The sequence below is a fragment of the Tenrec ecaudatus genome, chromosome 18 (assembly GCF_050624435.1).
Source record: "Tenrec ecaudatus isolate mTenEca1 chromosome 18, mTenEca1.hap1, whole genome shotgun sequence".
NCBI classification, from domain to species: Eukaryota; Metazoa; Chordata; class Mammalia; order Afrosoricida; family Tenrecidae; genus Tenrec; species Tenrec ecaudatus.
In genome coordinates, this window is record NC_134547.1 from 59,336,424 (window position 1) to 59,354,216 (window position 17,793).

General features: G+C 46.7%; 1 protein-coding gene across 1 annotated transcript in view; it reads left to right on the top strand.

Moving 5' to 3' along the window:
- The window catches only part of CDH1 (cadherin 1), a 76,965-nt gene that overhangs the window by 48,461 nt on the left and 10,711 nt on the right, over positions 1 to 17,793 (top strand). Inside the window, exons 2-8 of the mRNA XM_075536729.1 lie at positions 6,184 to 6,473; positions 10,576 to 10,722; positions 10,876 to 11,031; positions 11,751 to 11,895; positions 13,404 to 13,579; positions 13,880 to 14,008; positions 15,615 to 15,797. Of these exons, the coding sequence (XP_075392844.1) occupies positions 6,184 to 6,473; positions 10,576 to 10,722; positions 10,876 to 11,031; positions 11,751 to 11,895; positions 13,404 to 13,579; positions 13,880 to 14,008; positions 15,615 to 15,797 (1,226 nt within the window). The remainder of the gene's footprint in view (positions 1 to 6,183; positions 6,474 to 10,575; positions 10,723 to 10,875; positions 11,032 to 11,750; positions 11,896 to 13,403; positions 13,580 to 13,879; positions 14,009 to 15,614; positions 15,798 to 17,793) is intronic.

Here is a 17,793-nt window from a genome sequence, read left to right on the forward strand (position 1 = left end):
TCCATACCGTTGTCTTTTTATGGATGTAAACTTCACCTATCATACACTCCCATGGTTAAGTCTCTTAAAAACAGTTATCCACAATCAGTGCTAGGACCCCCTCCCACCTCCCACATCATTTGCTCCCCAAGCCCCCTTGCCCTCTCCACCCCTCCCTCATCTCCATTACAACTTTGCATCAGTTACTGTCTCTATGCAGCCACTTATCCTGTGTTTTCAGAAACGGAGAAACCCAACAGAAACAATTAAAAACAAAATGAAACAGACACAAGGTGATATAAAAGTAAGAAAGAAAAGACCACCAGCAATATTTCAGAAAGCCAAAAAGGACACTTCTGTTGTGGAACAAGCGAGAAATATTTTGCAAATTCAAGTTAGGTGACAAGGGAGGTCATCTGACCAGGTGTCGTATTACATATTGGGTTGGAGTGAACAGCCCAGCTTGTCACCCCTCTGCCACCAGGGCTCCTCAGTAGACTACGGTGGTTTTCACCCATCGTCAAGTTTACAGTCATCTCTGATAGCAAAACTGTTTGAGTCCCTTGACTGTGGCCAGAGAGGAGCTGCATGTGGACTTAGTTGATGCTTCACTTAGATGGCTGCTTGTTTGAATACAAGACTTTAAGACCCCCAGACTGTTCCATTCGATAGCCGGGCATCGTGTGCTTTCTTCACCACACGTAGCTGTAGCACTCTTATCTTCAGTAATCTCTTCACGAAGGGCCACCTTATAAGAACTAACTTCATGGATTGGGGCTAGACTTAAGTGGGAACCCAGAATCCATCTGTTTGTACACGGGTTATGAATGACGCTGGTTTACTTAGCAGTCATATATCACGACAAAACAAAAACAAAATAAAAAGCAAAAAAACACCCCTAGAACAAACAAAACAAAACAAAAACATTGTCAATCACCCCCCACCCCCCCACCCCCCCTCGTGTCCAATGGCGTAGAATTGAAGGCACTGTTGAGGAGTTTATGTGAGTCTCATCCAGCTTCAAACTGCAGTCTATGAGTTGTTGCTTTGTATACACTGAATTCTTAAATGCTGGAGCTCAGTTGACATTGAGCCTGAGGGTTGATATAGGGGAAATGTCCTGTAACATTCCCTTATGTGGGCAGATGCTTGCCTGTCATATTCACGCAAGGGGAGCATTGAGAGAGTAAATAAACAGTGGTTCTGGGCCCCCTTTCCTTGGACGCCCAGTAAGTCGGGTCTCACTGCATGTCAGTGACCCCACCATTTCCACAGTCATGGGGTGGCAGGTGGTGGCCATCATTTGCTCTCTCTCCCAATAAGGCATTTCAGTCCCAAGTGCCGGGGCTTCAGGTAGTTTTGAGGTAGGGCCAGTTCCTTCCACGGCAAGTCCTTCTGGTGTGGCGCTCGGGATGCCATGTTCCCTGTCAGGCCAGCGTTAACTTGAAGGCCATCACAGTGCTTGGTTCATGGCACGGTTCATCCCAATGCTGGTTCTCCACAGTATTCTGAGATTTCCCTTTTTCTTCCTTCTGGATGGTCCACACCCTGATCTGAGGCTGTGAGAGTAAACAACTTAGTGGTTGTAAAGTGCTCCCAGCGGCTCCCAACATGCGCTCTGCACATAGTTGTACTAATAGTTGAAGCAACTAATGGAGGCTGCAGAATTTGCGGGCCGCAGTGGCGGTGACTACAGTGAAGAGATGCGTCCAATTGCGATGGGCTTTGTCATTGGCATTTGCCGTCAAGACCCAGTGACCAACGAACTGTTTTGGAAAAGAGGATCCACTGGATTAAAGGCTACTTAGTCTCCTACTGACCTTATTTACTTATTTATTTATTACTAAAAATCTGCCCCAAGGACAGCCGTGTCACATTTTGTAGCAACTGAGAGTTTTTTGGTTTGGTTTTGTTTTTACAAATTGAAGGCTGAGCAAGTCAGCTGCCACCACTTCTCTCACTGCTTGCTGTGCCCACTTCTTGTCTCGATTGTATCTTGGTCATTCTCACGTTTCAGGATGTTTCAAAATTTTTTATAATGTTACTGCCCTCGCAATAGACTACCAAACCAAAAAACTCCTGCCATCTAGTTGATGTGACAGACTCACAGTGACCCTATAGGTCAGGGTAGAACTGCCCCAGTGAGTTTCCGAATCTGTAACTCTTTACAGGAGTTGAAAGCTCCATCCCTCTCCTGAGGAGTGGCTAGTGGTTTCGAACAGCTGACCTTTCAGTTAACAACCCATCTTGTAATCACTGTGCCACCAGGAGCTCCTTCATTGGGCCCTGGGAAACAAATGTGTGACTTGCTTTATTTTGTGGGCTGCAGCTGAACCTGCCTGTACCAGTCTTCATCTTCCCATTCTTTCTTCCTCCCGCCTGCTCCCACGTACAGTCCCCAGCGTATGGCTCAGAGACACTGCCCAGCCCTCATCCGAGTTAAACCCAGGAGCTTCCAGAGCCTTCCCAGAGCTGGAGATCCCCTTGCCTTTCCTATAATTTCTGATTTATCGGCCCAGAGGATCAGGTTGCACAGGAGGAAGATAATGGGTCTTCATGAGCACCTGGAAATTCAGGTTGGGGCTGTCTGTCCTTCGCATTTCTTCTGTCACTTCTCGGAGGGCAGGGCCTTGCTGCCATTAAGAGGAATTGCCTCTAAGCAAGCTAAGTGCCTTGCATCAAGGTATTTGCAAAACCATTTCATTTTTCAGGCCGCCACCCTTTGGCAAGCCCAGTCATGCTTGTCCCAACTTTCACTGCCCGGATTTGGGTCAGGAAGACATTCCGTTTGCTTAGAGGAGAAAAACCTCAGGCACAGTCCGTGCTCCCATTCCTTCTGGGGACAGGGTGTGGTGACTCGGGAAGCATCTTGCTTGTCTACCAGGCCTTCCAAACCCATCGGAATGGTTTGGTCGTGGTTGAGGAAACTTAAGGCAGTGTAGGTGTTTTGTGCCTGGTTGGCTATGATGGAACCGTTCGGAACCAGTTCAGAGTCCTGTTTCCCAGTTTTAAAAGAAATTCTCTTTGAGACCAGAAGGGTTGGAGCTTCCCAGCCTTTGTGTACTTGGATTTCCCTTTGCTTCTGTTACTTTATGATTCATCTATTCAGTTAGCAATTATCTTATTTCTAGCTTGTCTATCCGAATGCACAGAAATAATAGTTACAATTAATTTTCAAAATAGGACCACCGTTCTCTGTCTGGGCTAATCGTTTCAAAAACCTGGGGAAGTTAGCCTCTGCTATTGGTGGTCGATAGCCTTCAGGTTACAGTAAAGAAAATTACAGCCAAGAGAAGTAAAGCAAGTTGCTTACAGTGACCCAGCAAGAACACGGCAGAATCTGAGTATATAATTCAGTTGCTGACTCGGAACCCATTGTAGCTACCTCCTGCTTGTCTTCCTCTCTCCGAGTTTGGGAAGTGAGTCGTTGGACCCACTTTAAGGGATGAGGATAGGGGTATTGGGAGTGGTTTTAGCTTTTTTACTTACTGGGAGGGAGATCAAGTGAGAGAGAACTCCAGGCCCCGTTCCCTTCCTGTGAATGGACCCTTTTGGTTAGCCAGTTTCAGCTGCCTCACACCACCCTTGGGATCCTAACTTTGAGGCAGAAGAAACAAACCAAACTCACTGCCATCGAGTTGATTCTGATTCATAGTGGCCTTCCAGGATAGGAGAGAACTGCCCTGTTGTTTTCTGAGATGTAACTCGTTAGAAAGCCTCTTTCTCCTGCAGAGCAGCTGGTGGTTTCGAACAGCTGGCCTTGCCTGTAACCCGTGCAGACACATCCTTTCAAAAAATAGCGAAGACCCTAAGAAGATTATTTTAAAGCTATCTAGGTCCCTAGAAAGGTTTTTCCAAAAAGGAAGAGCCAGCCATGAGCTGAAATAAGCCAGTCTCAGCGCTGCTGTTTATTAATCATGAGATGGTGGACCAGTTTCTTTCTTTTTCAATGCTTTTTACTTATTTATTTGTAACTGATTAATACATTGAGGTAAAGCATATGAATGAGACTAGATACTGAGTACCTTCTTCCTGTTTCTTTTTTAACAAATCATTTTATTGGGGGCTCTTATAGCTCTTAGAACAATCAGAACCAGTTTCTTAAACTCTCTGGGCCTCAGTTTCTTCATCTTCAAAATGAGGGAAATTATAGTGTACTTTAGCTCTCTCATCAGCTCTCTCTTGGGCTTACTAGGGTGGGGCTGTTGACTTCAGAAACTGCTTGCAAGGGTGTCCCCTAGTGGAAGAAACGAAAACTGCAGCCCAGGTCGTCAGGGATGGCTTTAGGGCAAAAACAGATCTTAGGTCTCCTCCTTCCTAGCTCCCCAGCCTCCTCAGAAACAAACTGACCTCTTTATGCTCAAGAGCAAGAGTTGTTTTTCATAAAAGAGGAGTTGGGAAAAAAAATAAGAATTTGCACTGGAAGGATGAGGAACAGTTATATGAAAGAAAGGCCAGCTCCGGAAGCTTCCCAGCATGGATTTGTCAAGCGTTGCCTGAGTCAGGTTTCTGCAAAGTCACACCTTCAGATGTCCAGCTGGACAAGGTTTGAGCAAGGTTGAGACACCTGCTCAAGGTCATAAACCTAGGAAGTGGCAGAACTTGGATTTGACCCTTGTCGACAGTCTGGATTCCATGACCGTGCATAGTCCTAACCAGTATTATCATACCAATTCTCTTACTATCTTACTAACTCAGGAAGCTATTTAAAAAATTCTTTTTTAATTTTTAAAATTGTACTTTTAATTTTTTTTAATTAAAAAACTTTTTATTAGGGGCTCATATAACTCTTATCACAATCCATACATATACATACATCAATTGTATAAAACACATCTGTACATTCTTTGCCGTAATCATTTTCTTTTTCTTTTTTTGTTTTTTAATCTTTTTTTTTTAATTTTAACAATTTATTAGGGGCTCATACAATTCTTATCACAGTTCATACATATACATATATCAATTGTATAAAGCACATCTGTACAGTCCATGCCCTAATCATTTTTTTCTCCTCTTTTCTTTTTTTACATTTTATTAGGGACCCATACAACTCTTATCACCATCCATACATATACATACATCAATTGTATAAAGCACATCCATACATTCCCTGCCCCAATCATTCTCAAAGCATTTGCTCTCCACTTAAGCCCCTTGCATCAGGTCCTCTTTTTTTTTCCCCCTCCCTCCCCTTTCCCCCCTCCCTCATGTGCCCTTGGTAATTTATACCTCGTTATTTTGTCATATCTTGCCCTATCCGGAGTCTCCCTTCCCCCCTTCTCTGCTGTCCCTCTCCCAGGGAAGAGGTCACATGTGGATCCTTGTAATCAGTTCCCCCCTTCCAACCCACTCACCCTCCACTCTCCCAGCATCGCCCCTCACACCCTTGGTCCTGAAGGTATCATCCACCCTGGATTCCCTGTACCTCCAGCCCTCATATGTACCAGTGTACAGCCTCTGCCCTATCCAGTCCTGCAAGGTAGAATTCGGATCATGGTAGTTGGGGGGAGGAAGCATTCAGGATCTGGGGGAAAGCTGTGTTCTTCATCGGTACTACCTCGCACCCTAATTAACCCATCTCCTCTCCTAAACCCCTCTATGAGGGGATCTCCATTGGCTGACACTTGGGCCTTGGGTCTCCACTCTGCACTTCCCCCTTCATTTAATATGGTATATATATACATATACACATATATATACACACACTTATATCGTTTTTTTTGCATGATGCCATACTTTTAATTTTTAAGATCATCTTTGTTTGCAGGCAACATTAGGAAATATCAGAGAGCTACCTTGATCCTCTAGTTTTTTTTTGTTTTCTGTCTCATTCAGTCAGTGTGCTGGCTTAGCTATTTTAGTGATTCATTTTCATATTAAAAGATGACCTTCTATCCATATGAAACAGCGAAGTAGAGTCCGCCTTTCTCCCTCCTTTATTGGAAAACAGAGGTTGCTTTATAGGCAAGCTACTGTTTCTACTTTACAAGGAAAAATGTAGCTCCCTAGTCACACAGTGAATTGTGAAGAATTGTGAAGACATCAACTCCAGAGACCTCTGCTGTTCTGTCTCACCAGGTTTGGGGTGTTTTTCCTGGGGCAGGGCTTTGGTGGGTGGATCAAGTTCCCTTTTTGGAGGAAGACCGCTCTTGTCTTTGACTGAATCTACCCAATCGTCTAATCATTTCGATTTACATCCTACAGTGAGTTTTGAAGGATGCACGGGTCGGCCAAGGACAGTCTACTATTCCCAGGACACCCGATTCAAAGTGGCTACCGACGGGGTGGTGACAGTCAAACGGCACCTACAACTTCACACCCCACAGACCAGCTTTCTTGTCCATGCCTGGGACTCCACCCGCAGGAAGTTCTCCACCAAAGTGACGCTGAAGGCCACTGAGCAGCATCACCCCCGCAACCACCAACATGACCACCACCAACATGACCACCACCAACATGACCACCACCAACATGACCACCACCAACGGCATCATGTATGTTTGAAGGTTCCTATGATCTCAGTGTCCTGTCTAATCTGACTTCCTCAACCCTGGTATTATTGATGCTTTGGGCCAGAGTTCGTCTCCGTTGTTGTGTGTGTGTTGGGATGAGGAGCTATGCGTATAGAATGGTTAGCAGCAGCTCTGGCCTCTACTCCATGTGAATAGCACCTTCCCTTGTTGCAGCAACAAATGCAGATTGTTTTAGATACTTCCCGAATCCCCCTTGGAGAGCCAAATGACCCCCAATTGAGAACCATTCCTCTAGCTCTGGGCTCAGCCAACTGTCGCTCAGAAGCCATCTGTGGCTCTTTTGTTATGTCCATGTGGCTCTGAAGTAAAATTGAAAGTGAAAATAAAACGATCACCTTTTCACTTTAAAGGATATTATCCGGGTAATGGTGATTTAATTTGTCTATGAACAAATAATTTTTAAATTGTATGAGGGACCGGATTGGCTCTTCCATCGCAAAAGTTTGCTGACCCCTAGTCTGGCTGAGCTAATTCTTACTGTTCTTTATTTACCTCGATGGGTGATGGTACGGCGGGTTTCATCTCCGTTGTTTCCACATGGTGCGCAAGACTAGCAAGTCACTGTGTGAATCACAGTCCTGTCATTTACCACGGAAGCACGTGGCTTACGCCGTCTGTGCTTCAATTTCCTTATCTGCAAAATGGAGATCATTATAACCCTCACCCACCCCACCCCTGATTATTTCATACATTTGAGCTGCTCAGAGCCATTCTAGAACCGACGGCGTGTTAAGTGCTCAGTAACTGTCAACAGCTCTCCTGGAGGAAGAAGTGGCAGGCCGGTTCTCTGAGCGTTTCGCTCTCTTGGGGAGGCTCGAGGCACAAGAGAGAGGACACCAGCAGGGAGCGCGCCTCCTTCTGGACCCTGACCTCCACGGGCACCTTTCCCTGTGTGTTTGTTGCACCCGGGCGGGCAGAGGCTTGGCAAGTAGCAGGATCCCGATAAATACTGAACAGATGAGTGGATGAGGTGGGATGGGGGTGGAGAGGAGCGGTTTGGAGTGAATGGGAATGGGAGGATGTCCGTAAGTTTCTGGAGTTTATTAACCAGCAGACTCCAGAGGCCTTTGCTACTTCCTGAACTTCTCCCAAAGGTAGAAGGCTTGCTTCCCTGGCACTTCATACCCAAGTGGCTCTCTGATGACCATTCTAGTTGTACCCTGTTTATTGCCTTGCAAGTGTGGATCGGTTGTAAGTGCCAGAGGCCTCGTAGGCTAGCTCCTGAGGTTCTGGGGACTTCGTAGTCCTCCTGTCAGATCTCATGTCCCCAGGGGCAGAGCAAAGACATGGTAGAACTAAGTAGAACTATATGAACCAAGCCCCTGGTGCAAGTCTGTTTCGGGCCCTGCCATTCCTGTGAGGTCAGCAGAGAGGGCTTTGGGTGGACAGCTGTGTGCAGTGGCTTTTCATGGCCAAGGGAAAGCTTTGACTTGGATTCTTCACCTTTTCCTCTCTACCCCTTCTACCATCGCCGCAGGACTCGGTTCTAGCGGTGTTGTTAAAAACAAAAACAAATGACAGTAGTTTGAGCAAAATAGAGTAGCTTTCCAGTTAAGGATGTCCAAGAGTACTAAGTTGTATATAGCCAGTCCCAGGGACCCAGGCTCCTTCCTTCCGTCTGCTCTGCCGTTCTCCCCACACAGCTTCCATTGTGATGTTTTTATTGTGGTCTAGAAGACAAAAGGAAGGCGAAACACAAAAAAGAATTGTGTAGCTATTTATTTATTTAAAATAATTTTCTTGGGGGCTCTTATAGCTCTTACCACAATCCGTACATCCATCCATTGTGTCGAGCACATTCATTGTCATCATCATTCTCCAAACAGTTTCTTTCTACTTGAGCCCTTGGTGTCAGCTTATGGTTCCCCCCTCCCCAACTCTCCCTCTGTCATGAACCCTTGATAATTTTTCCCCCCATGTCTTACACCCACCACTGTCTCCCTTCACCCACTGTTCACCCCTATTGGGATGGATTCCTCCTTTCTCCCCCCACCTTCCCCCTTCCCTCCTGGCATCTTTACTCTCATTACTGAGAGGCATTTGTTTTTAAAGAAATCTTTGTAGACTTTCAAGCAGTACTTCTGTTTGTATCTCCTTGGTTAGAAAATTAATCACGTGGCCACACCAAGCTAACAAGAGTGTTTACTGATGACAAAATTTGAACACACACACATTTTTTTAAAGCTACTTTTTAAAGGGAAAGGATAGGTATTGAGTGACAGGTGGCAGATTCCGCTCCAAGCTAGTCTGAGATTCACATGGATTATTTTCAGGGGACCACTGTGGAGCCAAGTGGCCCTTCCTGTATTAGGAAAATGGGCCGCAAACTTAACCTGTCTTTTAATTCATATGAGACCAGATCGAACATTGACCTTTTCTCCTGAGATGCCAAGAATTCATTTTCCTGTTAGTTGTGCCAACCCAAATGTCTTCATCCCCTTGGTTATTTTCCCGCATCCCCTTTACATACAGATACCTCCTGGGGATAAAGCGCCCTGGTTGAGAGCTGGTCGTTCTCCCGCTCTGTTTGGTCACTCTGGTGTCCCAGTCTTCTGATGGGTGATGTCCAGGTTTGGCTCATTTGGGCAGCGTTCCCTTTGATTTCACGCATGGGCGTGCTAATGTCAGGCCTCGCTAGCACAGTGTTCCCCGTTGCTGTCATTCTCTGGAAACATTCTACAATCCTGGTGCCAGCCTTTCTTTTCAATACAGCAAATTTGCGCAGCTTGTGTGTGTAAAAATGGTCATTTTAGGGCTCAGAGCACAGGGCCGATGGTCAGTTTAATACTTTGTTCCAATTCTCAGATCAGCCCCCTGATTGGGCTTCATTGAAAGAATGGCTTGGTGTTTCTCTAACCAATCCACCAGCATCATCGTCATTACCATGTATTGAGCATTGGCCATGTACCAAGCCTCATTTTATTTCTGTGCAATACCAGCATCTCATTTAATCCCCCCACCAAGAACTTTATAAGGGAGGAACTGATAGTATCATTGTTTGTAGAGCTGTAGGAAACCGTGGTAGGAGAGTCTAGGTAACCTGTCCATCATGTGGCAGTGCCCCAGTGAGGCCTGGGAGCCGGGCCACCGGACTCCAGAGCCTGCCCTTGACCCAGACAGAGCTGCCTCTCAAGAAGACCAGCACAAGGGTACATAGGACAGTGTGGGCATGTTTGAAGGGGTGTGGGGTGACCCTTTTGCAGATTTGGGGGAGCTGGCTCTGTGAGGATTCTATCTAATCACATCTCTTGTGCACATCCTAAAGCCCAGGGCATTGGGCTCTGACGCTTAGCCAACAGTGATCCGTGAGCGAGAAAGCCGTATGTGAAGGAGGAGGACGGGAGATGGGATTCAGTTCCCTGGAGCATTCACGGAATTGCCACTAATCATTTTAAAACACTTAAACAACTTGGAAGATGTTTTTCTTCCGTCTCCAACTATCTGATTTCCCTGTGTGTGCATAATGTGATCTTTCTTGTGCACGAAAACTGTTCAATACAGGTCTCACAGGGCATTTTTGGTTCCCACCCAAAAAACTTCTGCTAACCCAAATGGAAAGTCTAATCCATCGACATGACATAGTGAGATAAAGGAGTTTGCATTGATCCCAAATTAGTTCTTCCCAAAACTTGCTCACTTTGACTGATAGTTCCAATTTGAGAACCCAGAGCCCCAGGAAAGTCATCAGCGGGGGAAGAGGGGAATAAATCTAGGCATACGGCTGTCCAGTTGTTGGATTAAATGTTACTATAAAAAATGTGAAATAGGACATGTAGACTAATAATGTTGAAAAGAACATCAATTCCTAGGCCTATAGTTGTCTCGGCATCATGATGACTTGAAAGAACAATGAAAAGACACAGCACCGCCTGAGTTCTATGGCAAAGGGGTCCCCTGACTGCTCTCTGCTGTTGGTTGTTCATCGGGGAGACTACATGTAATATTTCATTGTTGAGACCATGGTCTGACGTTAACATCTCGCACGCCCCCCCACCCCCCACCCCCGGCAGCCAAAGATGTCTCCTGGATAAGCTCATCTTGTTCTCTGTTTCCTTTCTTTGAGGACCCTGTGGCTGGACCCCAGAAAGAAGTGCTCATGTTTCCCAGATTTCACCACGGGGGCCTTCGAAGACAGAAGAGAGACTGGGTGATCCCTCCCATCAACTGTCCAGAGAATGAAAAGGGCCCATTTCCTAAGAACCTGGTTCGGGTAGGGAAAGATGTTTGCTTCTGTCCTGGGGAGGTGGTGGGGGTGGGTGGTAAGGGAGGAAGGACTTGGCTGAGAAGGACCAGGAGATAAAGTTAACGACCCACTGTCAGAATCCCTCCTTGCTAATTCTGTTACGTTCCATTTTGTCTTCAGATCAAATCTAGCAGGGACAAAGAAATCGAAGTTTTCTACAGCATCACTGGTGAAGGAGCTGACAGACCTCCTGTTGGCGTGTTCGTGATCGAAAGAAAAACCGGATGGTTGAAGGTGACCCAGCCTCTGGATAGAGAAGAAATATCCAATTACACGGTGAGTGTATCTGAGCGGCTTGTTTAGACGGGCAGCATCCTTCCGTCCGACAAGTTTGTTTTTTAGTAATTCTCCCAAGGGCTTTTGGTCTGTCCATGCCGGATCTCTAAATCGGATACTCTGCACCTGGGAGCAACTTAATTTGATATTGCTCGACCTGTTGTTAATGACAAGAGCGCCTCATTCTGTTTGGAGTTCTTGGCCGTTTAGACCCAGCTGGCAGACCGCTTATGAGACTGGGAAGTCTCTGACCCGAAGGAAGAGCTCAGCATAGGAACTGGGGGGTGGGGAACCGTTTGGGAGCCATGGTAGCAGCATGAACTCAGGGAATATATTGATCCAACATGAAACACAATCTGGGGAACGTTAGACTGGAGTGGCTACATGAGCAAATGTTACCCACATGGGAACAATGCATGTCTTCGGCCTGCTCCTTGATCTCCTGGACTTGATTCCTTGGTCCTCAGGTGACAGCTTGGAGCTCTAGTCCAACTCAGTCACAGTCACCATCTTGTTAAAGTGGTGGGACAGGGGTGGGGAAAGTTGCCTGTGGGGGACACCCATCGGAGAGGGCAGGAGTGGAGGCCAGGCGTTATGGCTGCCCTCGAGGCACAAAGAATCTCACGACACCAAGAGAGAGGAGCCACGAACAGAGTCTGCTGCTCCGGTCGCCTCCTCTTTCCTGTCAGGGCCTAAGTAACTCCCCCTTGGCTCTGCAGCTCCTGTCTCACGCTGTGTCTTCGAACGGAGAGTCCGTTGAAGACCCGATGGAGATTGTGATCACGGTGACAGATCAGAATGACAACAAGCCCATATTCACCCAGGAAGTCTTCGAAGGGTCTGTCGAGGAAGGCACTCTCCCAGGTATTCACGATGAGCTGAGAGCCCAGGAAAGAAGGTGTTGGGGCGGCAGATTGGGGTCCGGTTACGGAAACTGGTTCATGTGTACACATCTACTTTGGAAGTCATAGAGGAAGTAAAAGTGTGTGTGCACGGGTATGTGTGTGTGTGTGATGCATAGAACAGTACTCGTTTAAGAACAAGCTCCCCTGATTCGGAAGCATTCCCTTGCTGGGCCCTTAACCCCCCTTTACAGCCCATGCTGATCAGGTTCTCCTTCTCCCATAAATGTAACCACTGCCCCAACTTTCATGATGGTCACTCCTTCTCTATATTTTCTCTGTATTTGGAACTAGGTAATAGCTCATTATTTTCCCCTTCTTTTCAGACTACCTGATTTGTCTGAAATCATGCTATGCATATGTAATTCTTTCATGCAACATTTTAGTACATTCATTTGGTCATTCATCCTTATTACTGTGTGATATGAAGTGTTTTACTACCTACAGAGCCCTTCAGGCTACAAGCAGCACATCTGTACCATGGCTGATGGGATTCGGCTTTTTTAATTTCTTACTGTTAAGAGCAGTGCTTTCAGAACATTCTGAAAGACATCTCCTGGTGCCAGTGTGTAACAGTTTCTCCAGGGCATGTCTCTAGGAGTGGATCCTGTTCGTGGCTCTTTATGAGGTCCTAGATTCCCGCCCCAGAGGTGGCTCACTTTATTCCCAGAGAAGTGGCAAAACCGACCAATCCCCACCTTAGAGTTTCACACATTCTGTTTGCAAGTTCCCATTTGGTGGGAGTCACCAAGAAGACCGGGAGAAGAGTCATACCAAGTCATTCACTGTCCCACGGGGGCTAAGCCAATTCGCACCTTCAGCAGCCATAGCTAAACCTCCCGCTTGCTGGCCATCCTGGAATTGGGAGCCTTCTTAGCTTTCAGCAATGTGAGAGTGAGCAGCACTCATCAAAGAGATGTCCGATCTGTTTCTCCTGGAGAACTCGTGATGTTTAGTGGCCGTTTAAGATTCTTCTTTATGATACGTAGGTTCTCTTTCGTTCCTGTGTGTGTGTGTGTGTGTGTGTGTGTGTGTGTGTGTGTTTTCTCTACTGCTGCTGAAGAGTTATTTAGTAGTCCATTTGGCATTCATAGGTGCTATAATTACTTTCCTTTTGAAAGCAAGGATTTAAATAACTGGTCTTTCCAATGAAGCTGTGGCTGAGATGCCAACTGTGGAAAACCTAGGGTTTTCTTATTTCACGTAGTGTCCATGTGAAACACCAGAGACCTGTAATCTCATACGACTCATCTCATATAAAACTTGTTGAAGAAATTTAGTTCTAGGAACCCTGCTTATTTGAGGGAATGTTTTCTTCTTCCCATAGTACTCTGGTAAGAATTTTAGAGTTTCAGGAACGGAAATGCTATCACATGGTAACCCCCCTAGAACCCCTCCTTTACTACTTGTGACTGGCTTAGACTGACGCCCGGGTGCAGTCAGGCTGAGTCTTCCCTTTGACGCTCTCAGGAACCCCGGTGATGCAGGTCACAGCCACAGATGCAGATGACAACGTGAACACTTACAACGCCGCCATCGTGTACACCATCGAAAACCAAGAGCCCAAGCTGCCCAACGACAACATGTTCACCATCAACCGGGACACAGGAGTCATTGGCGTGGTCATCGCTGGGCTGGACCGAGAGGTCAGGCGGCAAAAAGATCCTGAGGGGCTGAGAGCAACTACAGACTAGTTACAGCCCAGGGACCTTTTGCAAAGCTGTGCTGAGACCAGTTACGGTGGTGATGGCCGAGCCGATCATTTCACGAGTACTTGTCCTGAGCTTAGCATCTCAATGTCTGTCCAGAGGTTCTGTGCCTAGACAGCATTTAAGCAGAGCACAGAATCTTCTCTTTCTGTGAGATGGGCTGGGTTGGGCCTGGGCCTGCCTGCCTGCCTGCCTGCGGTGGCTATGGGCCTTAACTCGGGTCTCTTTGCCTGGCAGAGTGTCCCTCAGTACACCCTGGTGGTTAAAGCTACTGACCTTCAAGGAGAAGGCTTAAGCACGACGGCGAAAGCTGTGATTTTCATCACCGATACCAACGACAACCCACCCATCTTCAACCCAACCACGGTAATTCTGCATGTCCTCAGACGCTTTCCAAAAAGAGGGCTCTTCTTGGTTCACGAAAGAAGTTTCACAACGGCTTACAGGCGCACTATTGAATGTTAATGGTTCATGTTATTTATCTTAGACTAAAAGGCAAGTAGAATAGGGTGGTGGGGGGTTGTCTTTGAGTATCTCGGCTCTCTTCTGGGCTTGGGGCCCACTGACACGGGTTTGTGAAATTTCAACAAGTACCCACTTGAATCCATGTCCTCATATTTTATAGCTCGGTAGCAAATTGTCAACATTTCACCGGACAGATATTTTCCATGTTCGTACGAGGTCCCGAAGAGGTAATCACCAGAAAGGCAGAGCGTCTGTTTTCGTGCAACTGTATAAACTAACTTGATCTGTGTTAGTTAGGCAGCGTACTCAGATTCTTGAACACTAGTATTATGAAATGCAATCGTGGCAAAGGTATTGGGAGCCAAATAGAGGAACCTTAACCCTTACAGCAGCGACTAGAAATTGGCCTGATGGTTAGTCACAGATGACATGTAATTGAAACAAATAGGGTTGGTTGCTTTCCCCTGCCTTTCTTTCGTGTAACAGAAAGCCTAGAGGTAGACAGGTAACCCCTATCAGTAGAGACCAAGGCACCTTTGTCGTGCTTTTCCACCATCTGTAGTCCCTGACTGCTACGGTCAAGGTCACCTTGCAGCCCAATGTAGCTGTCGGAGCTCCAGCTATTATGTCAGTGCTTCGGGCAAGAAGGAGGCAAGGGGGGAAAGACAGAGTTGCCGAGTTGTGTATTTGGAAGGGATTTCTGGGAAGATTCCTCCCAAAAGTTTGCCTCACAGCTCTTGCGGACAGACAGCTGCTGTGTACGAGACAGACTTGGGAAACATAAGTCTGGTAGCTGAGCACCGTGGTGTCTCTGACAGTGCAGTTAGTGAAGAAGGGGAGGAGAGATCGTCAGTGCCAGCCGTCCTAGCCTAATCACCACAAGCAGAAGAGCCTTCCCCAAACAGTGACAGCTACACTAACTCTGACCTGACAGTAGGTCTGGCAAGACAGAAAAGGGGGGAGGTGGAAGAATGCTCTAAGTAGGTGGGGGCATCAGTATTTGCTAACCACCCTGAATCAAGAAGACACTGATTACAGGAGAAGCACTGGAAAACCACCAGTGTGATGCTAGTAGAGTGAACTGAATGAGTCCGGGTCCTCCCTAGTCCAAAGGGAAGTCATCCCAGGGTAAGCAGACTGGCATTTATGAAGGGCCGTCTGGTGGCTGAGAGAATGGTTTGCCGAGGTAGATGAGGATGCACCTCTATCTTGTACTTGGCAGTTAAAAACAGGGTTAATGTGTATTGAGGGGTTCAGGCTGCAGCACCTTGGAAAGTTTGGTCAGACATTGTTGGAGGGTGACAGCGGTCACCCACTGTCATCAGCGCTTCACCTATAGGAAGTGGTGACCTGGACAGTGAGAACTTCATTCCCTCATCTGGGTGCTCCATAGCACCTGTCTACTGAAGGCTGAGCCCTAGAAGGAGTCGTTGAGCCCCTGAAGACTTAACCCTGTTAGTGAGGCTCAGCATGGCACAAGTGACCCATCTTCTCCTTTGCTTTGCAGTATGTTGGGAAGGTTTTCGAGAATGTTGTGGATGCGACGATCACCACTCTCAAAGTGACTGATGCTGATGTCCCCAACACCCCTGCGTGGGTGGCCAAGTACTACATATTAAATGATGAACAGGAGCAATTTGTTGTCATCACAGATCCAATAACAAACGATGGCATCTTGAAAACGGCTAAGGTTGGTATGGTGCCTGGGAAGATGCCCACTCCTGTGCCCCTGGTGTCTTCTCAGAAATACAGTGGTATTGGGGGGACCGGACCTGACCTTCCCAGATTGCGTGCGTGTGTGTGTGTGTGTGTGTGTGTGTGTGTGTGTGTGTGTGTGAGTGAGTGTGTGTGTGTGTGTGTGTGTAGTTGGGGTGCAAGGGCAGGGCATTTAGTCTTCTAGCTCATGCAAGAAAGAAAAAAGGTTGCCAGACAGCATCCTAAGATAGAAAACAGAAACGCCATCTATTTAATAGCGTCTTTTCCAGCAGTATTTGTGTAACCCCAACATCTATTTAGCAAATGAGAAGAAAAATATTTCTCAGGCCTCTGGTATTTTGCTGGATTCTATTAAAAGTGGGGCAGACACGGCTGCTTTTGACAGATGCGTTGGAATGCCCAAACCCAGGATGTAGGTGACTTGTCATTTGATGTGTGTGAGTCCAGTGCTTAGGAGACTCCTAGGTTCTCCCCAAGGAGGTCTGGTGGCGCAGTGGTTATGAGTTGGGCTCCTAACTGGAAGGCCATCATTTCAAAACCACCAACTGCTCCTCAGGAGAAAGACGGTGCTTTCTACTCCCATAAAGAGTTGCAGCCACAGACCCCACAGGGGCAGTTCTACCGGCCCTGTGTAGGGTCACTCTGAGTTGGCATCGATTGCAGGGCAGTGACTGAGTGAGGTTCCCCCAGAACTTTGGCTTTCTTTGTGCAAGTGAATGAGTTTTCATTTCTGGTTTGACTAAAGGGGAAACCTCAACGCTTGATATCAACATTTTTTGTTACGATCCTGAGTGTGAGCAGGAGACAGAAGTGAATCCTTTGAGTTGCTACCAGATGCGAGTTGCTTCTTAAAGTTGTCGTTTATTTGGCTACAACTCTTCTGTGACTTTGGTGTGAAAACAGCCAGAATTGCATAGCTAGGAAGTGGCCCAGGTAGAATTTGCTGACGGATTCTCAACCCCTTGTTCTAGCCAGGATGACAAGCAGGATTACCTGTTGGAGACGCTGTGATGTAAACACGCTTAGCAGTCTTGGTTAAATACAGGATTTAATGTGCTTCTGTTTATTAACTGGCGTTTGCAGTTTGTTCCTTCATATACATCTTCTCCCCTTTATGTGCCCTCTTGGTTCTCAGCTCCAGTGTTACTCATTGGGAGCTTTCAAAAATACCAGCACTCAGAAAGTGCCCTCAGAGAGTCTTCATTTATTGGCTGTTGTTAGCCCTTTATGAGTCAACCCAACTCACTGTGGGCCCTCCATGCGGGACAAGGTTGAACTGTTGTAATCATAGGGTTCTCATTGGCGGGTCTTTGTTTTGTGCTTTTAATAAGTCACTAGGCCTTTGTTGGTGGTCTTGATTGGCCCAGAAGGCGCAGTGAAGCCTGTTTCACCTCTTAGCAACATGCAAGTCTCCAGTGGCGGCTGGGCGCTGCCTATGCTTGAGGTCCATTGACTGCAGTGGAACCCAGGTTTCCCGTGAATGAGGAGAGATTTCTCTTCAACAACAGCTTTAGGACCGTAGTAAGGGTATTCTTTTAAAAAGCTTAGCTAAGCTCTCAGCCTTTGAGTTACTCTTCTGACTTATAGCAAACAGATAGGTCAGAGTAGAACTGCTGTATAGGTTTCCAAGACTGTAACTCTTAACAGGAGTAGACAGGCTCTCCTTTCACCCAGTGTATAGCCTTTAAAAGTCCCCATTCATTCTTGTTACAGCAGCCAGGTTTGAGATCCACGCATGTATTCCCACCTGTCTTAGGGGCTCCTCAGAGAAGTAGAACCAACAGGTGACACACTGAGTGATTTATTTTAAGGAATTGGCTCACATAATTGTGGGGGGTGGCAAATTCCAAATCTACCGGCAAGCCAGGCTGGAAACTCCAGCAAACTATTCTGTGTTGTCATCTTGCCTCGGAATCTTCCTTTTTGTCCTTAAAACTCCTGTTTTGCTAGCAAGACCTTCAGCTGATAGG